Source organism: Mus caroli, chromosome 13 (assembly GCF_900094665.2).
Source record: "Mus caroli chromosome 13, CAROLI_EIJ_v1.1, whole genome shotgun sequence".
Classification (NCBI taxonomy): Eukaryota; Metazoa; Chordata; class Mammalia; order Rodentia; family Muridae; genus Mus; species Mus caroli.
The window spans coordinates 91,564,412-91,579,459 of record NC_034582.1 but is presented as its reverse complement, the minus strand read 5'-3'; the positions used below and the strand labels follow the sequence as shown (position 1 = coordinate 91,579,459).

General features: G+C 42.1%; 1 protein-coding gene across 3 annotated transcripts in view; it reads left to right on the top strand.

The window, feature by feature from the left end:
* Positions 1–15,048, top strand: part of Arhgef28 (Rho guanine nucleotide exchange factor 28) — a 297,229-nt gene that overhangs the window by 264,202 nt on the left and 17,979 nt on the right. For all 3 annotated transcript variants that reach the window (XM_029468326.1, XM_029468327.1, XM_021180313.2), the window contains one exon: positions 466–760. In XM_029468326.1, the coding sequence (XP_029324186.1) occupies positions 466–760 (295 nt within the window). The remainder of the gene's footprint in view (positions 1–465; positions 761–15,048) is intronic.

Below are 15,048 nucleotides of genomic sequence, written 5' to 3'. Positions count from 1 at the left end.
CGCCGCATATGTGCTTTTATTGATAGTGCATAAAGCTGTCAAAGTTAACAGGCTTATAAGAAAGAACTATGTTGCATCTGATTCCCCCTTCCAGTCTGCTAAATTACATTTATTGCAAATTTCTTGTGCGTTGTTGAAGGATACGTTTTCAGCCTTCTTACCTAGCAAACGTGGAGACACTGATTGCTTTGATTAAAATAAAGTGGAGATTCTCTGATGGCATAGAACTCTGCCGGTTTTTTAAAAATAAGATACATTGTGCATGGCTAATTGGAGTTTCTTGTTCTAGCTCATTTAGAGGGGTTGGGAGGAGACTAAATGGTAGATTTCTTCCTAACCTCATTTTTATTAAATTCGTGATTTCTAGAACAAGAGTTTTCAGGCTCATGGGCTAAATAAATACTTCATGAAACTTGTTTATATTGCTAAAGAAATTACTGTGTTTTTCTGTATTTCTTTATACAGGTAACCGAACTTAATCGAGCTGAGAGTTTGTGTCATGAAAATTCATTTTTCATCAATGAAGCTTTTGGACACATGTCACTTAACACGTCCAATAAACCAAACCCATCAGGGGTCCCCTGGGATGCTCACCCCCTGGGGGGGTCTCATTTTGATTTGGCAAGGACTAGTGAGAGTCCAACAGAACTGAAGATAGACATTTCTCAGCCTCCTGATGTCAACTCTGAACTCTGGACAACGGGGCCGGGCCATCAGAGACCTGCTCTCCAAGAAAACAGCAAGGAGTCTTATAAAAATGGTAATTGATTCTTTACACATCTTCTGTGTGATGTCAATGTGAAATTGGTCCTCTGAGTGGTTGGCTCCTCTGTAGAGTGAATGAACCCCAGTGAAGTTAGCTTAGGAATGGTGGTAGCAATGGGTTGGAGGTTACTTTGGGAAGCCTGAGCCCCCTGCACTCCTAAGTATCTAAACAAATGAGGCCTTGTGGGAGGGCTTAGAGCAGTGGTTCTCAACCTGTGGGCTGTGACCCTTTGGGGGTTCAAATGACCCTTTTGCAGGGGTCACCTTAGTCCATCAGGAAACACAAATATTTGCATTGCAATTCATAACAGTAACAACATTAGAGTTATAAAGTAGCAACAAAAATAATCTTATGGTTGGGGGGGGTCACCACACCATAAGGAACTCTGTTAAAGGGTTGAAGGATCAGGACGATTGAGAGGGAGGCATGGTTAACAGCGGTGTTTTAGGCCCGTGGGCTAAGTGATCGCCACTTAAAAGTGGTACACTTTGGTATTTATTCTCCGCTGTAGTTAGACCCTGCCACGTCTTGATGTGTGTCTTGGTTGACACTCAGAAATAAAAAAAAAAAAAAGGCATGGACAGGATTTGTGATGGCATGGACAGGATTTGTGACAGGACTTTACTGTCTATCCGGGTGATTTCCTGTAACATTAGTGAAGTCTTCTGTTGTACTATTAAACACTAAGGAAGGAACTGTTAACATCATTTGTCATTGTGAAAAAAGGTGTTGTCTCCCCATAAGTACCTCGTAAGAACACAATTTGCTAACCCCATTAAAGCATTTGCCAAATATAAAGGAAGGGCAGCTAGGGTTTCCAACTCGGTGTGAATCCAAATGATTGAAATCTCTGTCCATTTTGAACTGTTTTCCCTGGGATGGGAGGTAGGGAATTAGAAGAACTTGAAACCTCCCTTCAGAAAAACAGATGGCGGGCAATCGCATAAACAAACGGCTGGCCACATGGATAGGAAATAAATCTCCCCCAACGCCACGTTTCAGAAACATAAAACAATCAGGAGCTACAGCGAGCTTTAGAACTGGACACAGATTTGTTTCCGGGCTTAACATATATTCTTAGTTTCTCAGTTGGGAGGATCATTTTTCAGCAACAAAAAAGTTTTAAAGGCATTCGGTTCCTTCCAATTAGGGAGCAGTCATTCTGACACTGCCTGTGAGTTGATTTATGACTGATCCCGGGAACGCTGAGCCTTAGCCCTGGCCGACTTTTGACACTGCTTAGTCACTACTATAGCGTTGTCTTGGAAAGAATGAAATCCTTCTTAAAAACATTGTTTTAAGTCTAAAAAAAAATAAGTATGATGGAATACTTTGAACTAAAAAGTGAAGGCGCAAACAAAATTTAGAAAATAGAAGCCCGTCTTCTACATTATCTTGGGATTCAGTCCCGTGGAGCCCAGGTTCCGGATGTTGCTGTGGGGCACACGCTGCCTCGCTGCGTTGAGTCATTAGCTTGCTATGCACAGTGTTTTATGTGCTATTGTCAGTGTGGTTTTGCATGCTGGCATTGGTATAATTCAGAAACTCCATTTGAGTCAAACCACACTCGTCTTTTGTTTAGAAGTGTTCTTCTTGCTCCTTGGATATCATTTTCTCTCACCTCGGGCCTCCACATCTCAAGCTTTGGGATTCTTGTGGCAGATAGAAAAAACATACCAAGGAAATAAAGTGATTGGACACAAAGCTGTTCTGTGGGCCTAGAAAGTGTTAGGTGGAGTCAATCGAAATGCTGAGAAAATTGACTTTTTGCTTAAGAAATCAATCCTATGTCCAGTGGAGACCAAGAACACTCAGGACATTGACCAGAGGGAGGAAGGTCAACTTTAGCCTAGATCTCTCAGGAACGTCCTAGGACATAGAAATAGGAGTCAGGTCAGATCTGTTTACTGCCAAACTTGCACTAGTCAAAACCTGTTTGCTTATTTTACCATGAGAAGTAATTTCTGGTCGAGAGAGAAGACGGTCAAAGAACAGGAAGAGAGAAGACAGTGGAATGAAAAATGGTTTTTTTTTTTTTTTTTTTAAGGGGTGGTCAGGGACAGCTAAGATCGTTCAACCCATTCCAAACTTGCATAGCTTTGTGGCTTGAAAATCATACAGTGTTGGCCGCTGGTAGGGGTTTTACTAGGCTCTGAGCACTCTGCACACATGCTCTTGTGGGAGCCAGGAGTAGCGGGGGTGGGTGGATGGGGGTGGGGGTGAGGGTGAGGGTGGGGACTGGGATGGGCAGAAGCAAGCCACGGGTACAGTATTCAGTGCTGAGTTGATGCTCGGGCAAGGCAGGGTGTTCTACTTCTGAATCTTTGAGTGAGTGGATTTTAAGTGACCACCACAAAGGAGTCCCGTAGAGCACAGTCCTCTAGCTGTGTTTGCCTACGATGTCCTAGGCCGATAGTTTCGCTAAATATGCCTTTAACTGTGATTGATGAAAGCTGTACTGTTTTATTGTTGGAATAAGGGCCTCTGTTTCAGGAGGAACCTAAGAATCGTTTATTCTCTTGTCTGGCCCCATGTTATGTTTGGGTCCAGCTCAGAGGAGTAAAAATAAGGATTTCTGAAGTAGGAGAGCTGATGGAAAAAAAAATGTATGTGAAAATAAAGTTCACGAGTACATTCAGAAGTCACCTAGACTGGAATTTTTAATGTTTTCTTTTTTTCCTCTTTCAATCCGACCTCACCAGGACACTTCAGTTCCCTCTCTGCTCTGACTTAGTTTAGTTTTTGAGTTGTTCTTCCACCACCAGCAGCAGCAGTAACTATACAACAGGTCAGCTTGCAGCCCCTGTACACAGGTTCTCCATGGAGAGAACCATTTAACACACCCAGCCACCAACCCAGTTCTGTGATGATCTCAGCGGAGGGCAAACGCGGATGCAGCAAAGCAACTTGTCCGAGGTCACAGAACTGGCAAGAGAACAACCGAGAATCCAAGCTGGGCACACTGTCTCTGCAGCCCATGTTCTCAAATCATTGCACGGAACCAACCCTTCCCTAAGAGCCACACAGCCCTGTACATTTAAGAGACCTTGGAGGAGACGTGGAATACATCTGTATGTAATGCCTGGCAGGATACTCACAATTAAGGGCCAGGATTTTGTTTTTGTTTATCCCCTCCTTCCTCTTTTAATATTACCATTTGGAAGCAATTTCTAAAGGTTTTGGATTTCTGTGGCCAAGTCTTTCTTGGGGCCTGAGCATCTTCAGATATCATAAATAGCCTCTAGCTTCAGTTACATCCCAGGAGACACATTTTTATTCTCAAGGAAAAAAAATGTGGTTTTCTAATGTCTAATGATAACTCCATTTTATTTCTAAATATTTAAGGTAGCACCATAAAGAAGTTTACTTTCTAGTTTTGGAAGCTATTTCATGAACAAAATTCTTGGATATTTGAATATTAAATCCAAATGGGCATTTGACTTTATTTATAATGGATGGATGGTTGGTTTAAGGACTTTTTTTTTTCTTGCCCTCTTCTGAGGGATACCAGCCAAGACCACAAAAAGTTTGAATTTCTTTGAACAATGAAGTCTCTGTGGGGCAATTGCTATGCAATTGGTCCTATGAAATGCCCAATTGCGTTACCCTTAAAGCCCCCCATCCAAAGTCATTTTATCTTATTACTGTGATTTTTATTCCTCTTAGCTTTTAGAATTCTACTTTATACTGAATGCATCTAGCTAGTGTCTGCTACTTGTTCTTTTCATCAATCAGTGAAGAAAGCATTTTATGGTATGGAGATCTAAAATCTGTCAGCGCCTAGGCTCTTCTTTTATTTAAAAATCTTTAATATCTCAGTACTCCATTTGTACTCAGATAACCCAAAATGTTGCCTTGGATGATATACCAGAATTATTATTATGTCATATGTAAAATAAAATTTAGATTGGGTCCATTCAAATTATTGCTTTTGTGCATCGTGATGTGTGTGTGTGAGAGAGAGTATGTGTTTGTGTGAATCGAGGCTATGTGTGGAGGTCAGGAGACAACTTTTGGGAGTCGACTCCTCCTCCTACCTTGTTGTGGCAGGGTCTCTCTTGCTTCTGCCATGCTGTGTGCCCCAGTCTAACTGGTCCAAGTGCTTCTGGACAGTTCTGTCTCAGCCTCTCACCCTGCTTTTAGGGAGGCTGGAACTACACATTCAAACCACCACAACCAGTTGCTTTCCCATGAGTTTCAGAGATCAAACTCAGCTCGTCAAGCTTGTGTGGCGAGCTGTTTTACTCTCCCAGCCTCCTTACTGGCCCATACGTTTGTGACAGTCTTATAGATAATGGAACAAAAGAGTACCTTTATTTATAAGAGGTAAGAAAGCCCAGGCTGGTTCCAAACTCCCTATGTAACCAAAGATGACCTTGAACTTCCCCCCTCCTGCCTCCGTTTCCCAAGTGCTTGGGTGACAGGCCTGTATCACTGTATGTTTAGTGTATGGTGCCCGGGATTGAACCCAGGGCTTCCTTCACACTAAGCAAGCAAGCATTCCCGTGGCTGAGCTGCAAGAGTAACTTCATTGTTTTGGTTCCAAAGGAATTTTTCTCTCATTACATATTAGAACCTGGTGCCCAGAAAAACATTTTGAGACTTAAGGGCCCTGTATTCAGCAAATCTCATCTTGGTGATATGTTGTTGACAATTTCTTTTCTTTTTACTTGAACAAATAGAGATACATGCTTCAGGCTTTTCAGTAACAGGCTTTCTAAGCATAACTGTTTTGAAATTTAAAACTATGCTATAGTTCTTGGTCTTCAAACAGTTGCGAACCTGGTCATTTCCAATGCTTAATAACTATTCTAGAATTCAGAACTTGGCGCCTTATGTGGGCAGTCTGAGTGGAAAGAAGCCATGCTGGAGGCTTTAACGCCATTTCCCATAAAACTGAAATTGGCCTAAGGGTCCATCAGCTTCGGCGACAGAGGTGCGTTTGAAAAGAGAGTTGTTTAAGTTTTCAAGGGCTGCCAGGCCAAGTACCTCAGACCTGGTGGCTTCCACAACAGAAATTTACATCCTTAGAATTTTAGAGAGTCCCAAGATGAGGATGCTGGCTGGCTTGATTACTGTGGCGGTCTCTCTCTCTCTGATTGATCGTCTTCTCCCTGTGTATTGGCAAATCTCCCCTCTGTGCCTGTTCAAGTTCTAAGCAACTCTCCTTATAAGAGCATCAGCTATATTACACAAGGGCCTAAACGAACACACTTCTTTGATGGCCATGTATCCAAACATATGGAGGTACCAGGGGGTGGTGTGTTCCCTCTCAAGGAGCATAATTAAGCCCTTAGCAGGGACGAAGGTGATGACTTCCCTCCCTACAATAGTTTAGATGCCATGGAAGCTCTAATTTTTGTTTTAACCTACTGAAGTTGAGCTATAATTTACCTACTTTGGTTTTTTTTGGGGGGCGTGGGGGAGGAAGTTAAGGCAGTGAGTTGAACTTTGTTAAAAAATATATGACATTGTGTTAAATTGGCCTATCTACCTTTATAGACATAAGTTTTTGTGTTATCAAGCCTGTACTATAACACAGGAACTAGGGCAGCAAATCTCAACTCTGTGGGCTTATTTACTGTATACTCAAATTAAAGTCGGAAATATGGAGTCCTTAAGCTCATTTTCTACTACAGCCTAAATAAGAAATTTAAGCTCTGCTTGCCAGCCTAGGCCGTCATTAAATGGCTTTGGGATTTCTGAGCTTCCCCTGTGATTGGTGGATATTAGATGTCTGTGGTTTGGATTGTTTAAATGAAACAACAATGAAGGCATTGAAACATTTATTATGGCAGCAAATTATTATGCAGATATATCTATAGGAGTTCGGAGAAGTAAAAATTCTGAAACCAGTGGGCAGTTCCGTCTTTCTTCTGAAACCTGCCATTGTAGGTGATGCTGAAGAAGCCACAGTATCGCTTGTTTTTAGTAACCCACTTCATAGCGGAAACATAAAGAAGTAAGCTCAAAGGCTCAGTTTTATAGACGATTGACTTTTAGCCTTTTACAGATTTTGTACCAGGAAAAGGAAACATGCCATTTGCTGGTAGAGTCTGGTGAGCTACAAGCACTTATGCCAACTTCCTGATTGCATGTTCTCTGGGGGCAGGTTGGCTACAGGAGCCAACTGGGCCTGGGCCATCCTGCCTTAGCACACAGAGCCCAGTTTACAGCAGGAGAGCATAACCAGCGGGTGGGTGGATGAGAGGCAGGAAGCCAGCCTTGTGGCTGCTGTTCTTTCTCGCACCCCAGGTTCCAACTTGGGTTGGACAAGCTGCTTAAGTATAAACCGCTACAGAGTCTCAGCTTGGTCTTCGCTCATCTTTACCTTTAATGTCGAAAGCAAAACAAAACAAAAACACATGCATGTGTATACATGTGTGGCCTCTGTGTCATATATTTGGCATTTCTAGAAAAGTCAAAGTGACCAACGGTTAGATTTGAAAGAAGAGTTGTCTATGACCATTTATGTACTAAATACCCCTGAAAGATAAAGCTTATTTGCACAGATCACAGTGGCTTGTTAGGGCCATGATCCAACCCTGGTAAGGAACCATTGCCCTATCAGATTCTGGGAACTGTCACCTCTCGCACCCCAACCACCAAGGTCCCCTTGTTAGAATCAGTTAAAATATGATGGGTTCAACTGAGAATCATTTTAACTTTGCCTAAGAAGAATATGGCCACCTGGTTGGGAGGTTTCAAGACTTTTCTTAAAGGGCCATGCAGTAAATACTTAAGTTATTTGAACCACCGGCTCTTCATTGCAAATAATAAACGCTGCTCCTGTAGCTCAAGAATGCAGCCATAGATAATATGTGAAGAATACAATTAGCTGTGTCCCGATATAAAGCTACCGATTAAACAGGTAGCTTCAGGCTGGAGAGATGGTCAGCAGGTGAGAGCTTGTACTGCTCTTGTATAGGATCACAGTTCAGTTCCCAGTACCCATGCCTGGTGTTCACGTCTTGTAACTCCAGCTTGGGGATGGGGGGAATCCAGTGCCCTCTTCTGGACTTTGTGTGTACCTGCATTGACATGTGTGCATATCCTCCACGCATATTCACAACATTAAAAATAACATCAGGCAGGGAACTACAGTTTACCCACTTCAGATACTGGTTTCCAAACCTCCCCCCACCTTTTGCTTGAGTTGAAGGATGAAGAAGATTAAACCCTTTTAGCCTTAGAATGTTTATCCAAATCAATTCACCTTTGGGTCAACTAATTCACCTGGATGGATTAACAATGTAATACTATATGGCACCTTGTGCCATTCAAATTACATTTGAATTCATGATCTCATATGCTGCCTTGTGAGATCACCGTTTCCTCAAATAAGGCAGCTTTGTCTTTCAGTTTCAGTGAAAAGATGTATTCATAAATCAATAGTTAAATGGAGGTGATAGAGTCCAAGGTTTGTGGATTAAAATTTGAGGACATTCTCTACCCCCTAAACTCCCATTCCCCCAACCCTGTTGTGGGGTTGCCTGGGCCATTACCTAACTGTAAGCTAACAAAAATAAGATATTTTGGATAGGATGTGTTGCTCAAAGGACAGTTACCATAGCCGGCATTTCTTACATGGTTAATACTTACAAGTCACGGTTTCTTGCTGCATGCAATAAATAAGGTTTTTTTCCACCAAGAAATATGATTTGGATGAGGATTAGAAGGAAATATCTGACCTGTATTTTAACATTTTTCTTGGATGATTTTTTGACACGGTGCAAGACCGGGCATGTCATTGCTGACCTGCCCCTGGTTGTTTAAAGACTTCAGCTCAGACCCTGACTCTAATGCCTGCCATTAGAGTTGGGATCCTCCTGCTGTGTGATCTCATAGTCCTGGTTTTCCCATCCATACAAAAGATTAGGATGCCTGAGCATCTGAGGAACGTTAGCATCTCTCCTTTCATTGTTATGGAAATAATCCATTTGGGTTGAGTTCAGAAATAATGTGCTAATAACATGACTATGCCTCCCAACACACACTGGAAAGCCAGGAGCTTAAGATATGATTGAGGGAATGCTATAGGTTGGTTTTTTAAAAACCTGAAGATGGAAACATGTTAAAGAGACAACTGTCCATGAGAGGCACTTTACAGATATTCTCACAGATTATTTCACAATGTTGTGCAATGGATTTTGATTGTTTTTACTTTCAACTCCTTACCCATACCCAACTTCATGGCCTAAGGAGTCTTTGTAGTGTATCACTGTATCATTAGACTTGTGCTCCAGGGGAAGCCCCAAAGCACAATGTTGAGTTTCTTTTTGTTTCTGTCTAGAGTGGAACAAGTTTCATCAACCAACCACATTGATAGATCCAAATGAGAGTACCTAGATGTAGGACATCCTGACAATAAGAATAAGCTTTCCGTCTCAGATGGAAGCCTACTGTCTAGATTAGCCAAGCCCCAGTGGATGCATCCCATAAACACAGTCCCAGAACAAATGTCTGATCACGCTAGTTTTTTGAGTGGGTTCTCTTACTGCAAAGAAGATGCCGGCCAACAGAAGGAGATGGATACGGACCGCGTCTTACCTTGGGTTTAAAAGTTCTGACTTAAGTTCTCCTTAATACTGATTCCCCCCAACAGTCTGTGCCCGTCAGTCCCAGGCAAACCCACAAAACCCAAGCCTGGGTACACCAGAAAGCAGCTCCTCTTCATCCTTATGACTTGAATTAATTACGCGTGCGATGATTGTAGTGATCCTTGTCTACTCCACTAGAGAACGGGCGTCACATGGGTGGGAAACTCCATGTGTCTCCTTGATTAGCTACACTTTCACAGACACCATCCTCAGAGTCCAGTGTATAGCAGGTAAATATTTATGAATTGAACTGAGGCCCAAAATCTTCTTCCTCCCTTCTCCTCTCCCTCCTCCCTTCTTCTCTCTCCCTCCTCCTTCCTCCTCTCCCTCGCCCCTCCTCTTTTCTTTCTTCTTCCTTCTCCTTTCCCCTCCTTCCTCTCCCTCTTCCCTCCTTCCTCCACTTTCCTCCTCCTCCTTTCAAATAAGGCAATTATATTCAACTATATGTTCCTGAATTTATGTTTCACTTAAAAAAAAAAAAAAAACAAAAACAAAACTGGCTAAAGCCCTGCGTGCCAACTTGGTATAAGCATTTCTATACAATGCTAGAGAACATCTTCCATCATTAGTGATTTTTTTCTTCATTTAGAACATGATACATGTAACTGCCACATGCCTGTGTGTAGTAGATGGAAACAAGTTAAAATGTGTTTTCCATAAAATACTTTAAGTTAGCTGAGCCTCCTGGAACCAACCCACTGCTGCCATTTGAGGGAGAAGACACATAAACAACTCACCACATAAGAATTGTCCCATCAAAGCCAGCTTAGCTCATCACCAGGGCATTATTTTTTTTTTTTACATAAAATATCGCGAACACCAATATATTCAGTGTGGGTGGCTAGCCGAGGAAACACTGTCATAAGCTCCTTTTCTTCTGCTAAATCCTATTTAACAGTCCAGTGTCTCTCCCCAGGCAAGACAATTAGGGGTTGTTTAGCTAAGTACACTCCTAGAGTGTGAACTGACTTCCCTGGCACGACCTTCTGCTTGTCAGCCTTAAAATGTGGCCTGAAATATCACACACTTATTATAGCCATCTGCAGAGTGAGCGTGCTGTCATCTGTAGAAGTATACCCCCTTGCTTTGCCAGACTGAAACACATTTCACATTCTGGCTAAGGAGGGGAAATGACTGTGATCAGACCTTGGGCAAGATGATAAATAAGACTGTGCAGATGTTAATTTGTCATAATAAATCACTCTTCTTGGATAATGGGTCAAATATCATATATATGTATATATATATATATACATATATATAGTTAGTATTAATTCAATTTCATTTGATATGTTTGGTTGGAAGATTTTACCTAGAAAAAACTGTAGGTGCCCAAAAGTTTCACAATATGTAAGATAGAACACTGAGTCTTTCTTTGTACAATTACACAGTAAAGCTTTTCAAAGTCTAAAACAACATTTTTTCTTTTTTTTGTGTATGTGTGCATGTGTGTTCATGTGGCCTGCATGCCTGTATATATACAATGCACACACATATATGTACAAATACAGAGGCCAGAGGTTGAAGTCTGTTGTCTTCCTCTCTCACTCCCCATCATATTTGTAAAGTATCCCATTATTTCAGCTAGGCTAGCTTACCAGCAGGCTCTGGGCATCCTCCTATTGCCCACTAAGAAGCACAACACTGAGATACCACTATACCTGGCTTTTATATGGGTCTTGGGGACCTGGATTTTGTTCTCATGCTTGAGGAACAAGCACTTTATCCACTGATCCATTTCTTTAACCCCCAAATATAAATACCCCCTTTTCTCCATCACTCTAGATTTCCTCAGATTTCCTTTCTAAAGCATAGCGTGCTAGATGCTTGGTTTGATTTCAGACCCCAGGGATCAGGCAGCAGAAACATAGGAGGCTCTGCTTTCTTGGAGGTGTGGCTGCATTTCCTTTCCCTAACCTGGTGCTCTAAGGCTTGGGAGGAAACATTTACAAGCAAAGTACTGGCAGAGTTTTAATTTTCTTTAATGACTTCTTCCTACCAGTGATCTTGGCACCCTGTGCAGCGATTTGCCATCAATTAATCATGCAAGAATGGTGTGATGCTGCAGCGAGGGCATTGCCCTCCGTGAGTCTCATAAATCTACCAGAAACAAACAACAGGAATTGCGTGCTTAAGACTCTTCATGCAAAACACCAAACGAGGAGGTGGTTTTATGCTGTTTTTTTAAAAATATGTCCTAGGAAGCCTGAGTACTTTCTTGTGGATTCTGAGTTTTGCCGTTCCAGTGACTCTGGAATGATTTGTCCTTAGTTCTCGTTATGAGAATCCATAGCGGGAGAATGGCTTTGTGCTTTTTCCCTGGATTCAGGGCAATCATGCCCAATTGCGAGCAACCATGTTTTAGGGATGTCTTAGAAAGTATGCATGTTGCTACCCTGGCAATCCATGACATTTGCAGATGGCAGGATGTGGGGTAGCGTGAGATGAGAAGTCAAGCAGCTTTCACGGCAGATAGCTTTGCCAGAAGCTTCTGGGTTCTGTGTTCGGAATCTTCAGCCTGTCTTCTTGTCAGTTCAGATGGATGCTTATAGTTAACTGCTTAGCTGGGATGGGTCTCTCCTCCTAATTTTAGCATGGTAAATATGCATCTATTTAATATTAAAATCCTATGAGCCTAAACCCTGAGGCATACATACAGTGGGTCCTTATAGATGTTCTTATGTTTCTGTCTTTAGAATATTCTTGCAACAAGAATATGCAAGCCTGGCACCTATTCCATCTGATTCAAAACCAGCTCCCCCCAACCCCCCCTTTATAGAAGCTAAAGGTTTTCAAAGCTGGTTTACTTCCAACGAGTGGATTGAATGTCTGACTTGGAATGGATTTATGCCTACCGAAAAGTCATGTATGTTTGTCCAGATTGGCAGGATCATTACAAATGGAGCCTGTCCTCTATTTTTAGTTTCTTCATGCTCCTGTTCAGCGGGAATCCTAAAATAATGCAGTTTTTGTTTTACATATGCAAACTACTTGCCATCAACTTGAAGACTGGCGGGGAAGGAAGACAGTGTGGTAATCATTTTATCCAAAGCATGATGGTCCGTTAGCAAGCATGTAGTAATGGGGGTCACAGTATAAGGAATTGAATTTGCCTATTGATGTCTCCTGAGGTCTGTGACCTGAAACCACGGCCATCATGAGAGCTTGGTCATCCTCCAAAGAGTATTTAGCCTTTTTGTAGAGTGCTCCATTCAGCTACTGTCTTAGTTAGGGTTTTTCTGCTGTGAACAGACACCATGACCAAGGCAACTCTTATAAAGGACAACATTTAATTGGGGCTGGCTTACAGGTTCAGAGGTTCAGTCCATTATCATCAAGGCAGGAACATGGCAGCATCCAGGCAGGCATGATGCAGGAGGAGCTTAGCGTTCTACATCTTCATCTGAAGGCTGCTAACAGAATACTGACTTCCAGGCAACTAGAATGAGAGTCTTATAACCCATAACCACAGTGACAAACGTACTCCACACCTTCTAATCCTGCCACTCCCTGAGCTGAACATACACAAACCATTACAGCTACCTACAGAGTTATGTTCGTGTATTTGGGTTTTTGTTTTTTAAAGATTTATCATTTACTTATGTGTATAGATATATGTGGGGGTTAGTTTTACATCAGCTTGGCACATGTTAGAGTCATTGAGAAGAGGGACTCATATGTGAGAAAACACTTCCATAAGATTGGACTGTGAACAAGCCTATAGTGTACTTTCTTGGTTGGCGACTGGAGTAGGAGGGCCCAGTCTAATATGGGTGGGACCATCCCTGGGCTGGTGGTCCTGTGTGCTATGAAAAAGCACACTAAGCAAGCCAGGAGGAGTAAGCCAATAAGCAGCACCTCTCCATGGTTTCTGTGCCAGTACTTGCTTGTGACTCTTAACATGTCTGAGTTTCCGTCCTGATTTCCTTTGATGATGGACTATGGTATTCAAGTGTAAGCAAGATAAACGCTTTCCTCCCCTGCTTGCTTATGGTCATGGTGTTTCATCCAAACAATAAAACCCTTAACTAAGACTCGTGTGTGTGTGTGTGTGTGTGTGTGTGTGTGTGTGTGTGTTGCCCATGGAGTCACCTAGTATAGATCCTAGGTACTAAACTTCAGAGCTCTGACAGAGCACCAGATACTGTTAATTACTGAGCCATTTCCACAGCCTGCTTTTGTTTTTTAACTTAGATGATGCTCAGCCTGAGGTAAAGCACTGTGAAAACGCAGACTGACTTTTGTGAGTTGCTCTGTTCTGAGCTGGCTTTGAGTCAGTTACTTTCATGAACAGGAAGGAAATACCTGAAATCTCCATTGTCTGAGCTGGGAGGAAACACTACTGGGAAAATTCACATTAAAAGTAGGCAATTTGGGTGGACAAGATGACTCAGTGAGTAAAAGTATTTGTTTTGTTCAACCCAAGGAACACACAGAAAGGTGGGAGGAAAGAAAAAAAAAACTCTACAAACATCTTCTGACCTCCACACATGCATGTTGCAGCATGCGTCTCCCCTCCTAATGTCAGGTGTACACACATACACTATAATAATAACAATCAAACACATAATAAATTTCTAAGTAGTTTATAGAAGTTATTGCATTGTGGTAGTTTCTATGATTCTTGGTAAAATATAGAAGGATTATCTTTTACAAATGTTCCTGCCAGAAAATTAAAATATTTCCTCTTTATATGTGTCAGATGACAGATGTAGACATTTGGATAAGGAGATAGGATAGATAGATATGCCAGATCCAATCTCTTCCTATAACTTAAAAGACCCAGTAGCTATCTCATTATCCTACTGACAGGATGGGGCCAGGATTAAATTCAATTTCTTTTTTAAATTATAGATCAAAGTGTGCTCACCACAAAGCATCTATTTCATCAGACAGACAGACAGACTCCTTCTTGGATATTTATTTTCAAGATTGTTAGTGAGATCATTGTTTAACTTGGTGACATGGTTCAGAAACATTCCAGAAGTATTTTACAGAGGGTTTGGCTAAATGACTGCATCAGCACTAGCCCAGAACCAAACCAAGCCAAACCAAGCCAAACCAAACCAAACCAACCTGGCCAGGTTGAAACTTACAAAGGATTCTATCCATCTTGGGCCAGAATGTTGACAAACTTAATCAGACCTAACATGTCCCCAGAAGAAGAACAGGTGAGGTGATTTTTCTCCATCATCCAGAGATTGGTGAGAAAATTGATAGGTGCTGCCAGTGCCTGCAACCAAGTTTGAACACGAATAAACAGACTCCCTTTTCAATGTAGGGAGCTTATGTGCATGTATTGGCATCTTACCGATTCACAAGGATGAACACGGGAGTGGATGAGCAAGTGAATGTGTGGGAGAAAGAATTTGATTTGTATTGGGTAGTGGAGGGGACACTGTCATGGTGATTAAGTTGGAGGGCCTGGGACTTAGGCCTGGGTTCAGATTCCAGCTCAGTCATTTATCTATGGAATTTTAAACGGGTGTTTAAAATTATTTGGTGTGAGTGTTCTCTGAATCGCCCGCGAATGAGGACACCACACACGATAGGGTTCTTCTGCAGCAAGCTTTATGCGTCTTGAGAGGGAGAGCATAAGCTTCACAACCGGAGACCCCAGGCAGTCCCAGCCCCTCCTTTTTATAGGAATTCTCCCCGCCTCGGACGTAGCAAGCCATGATT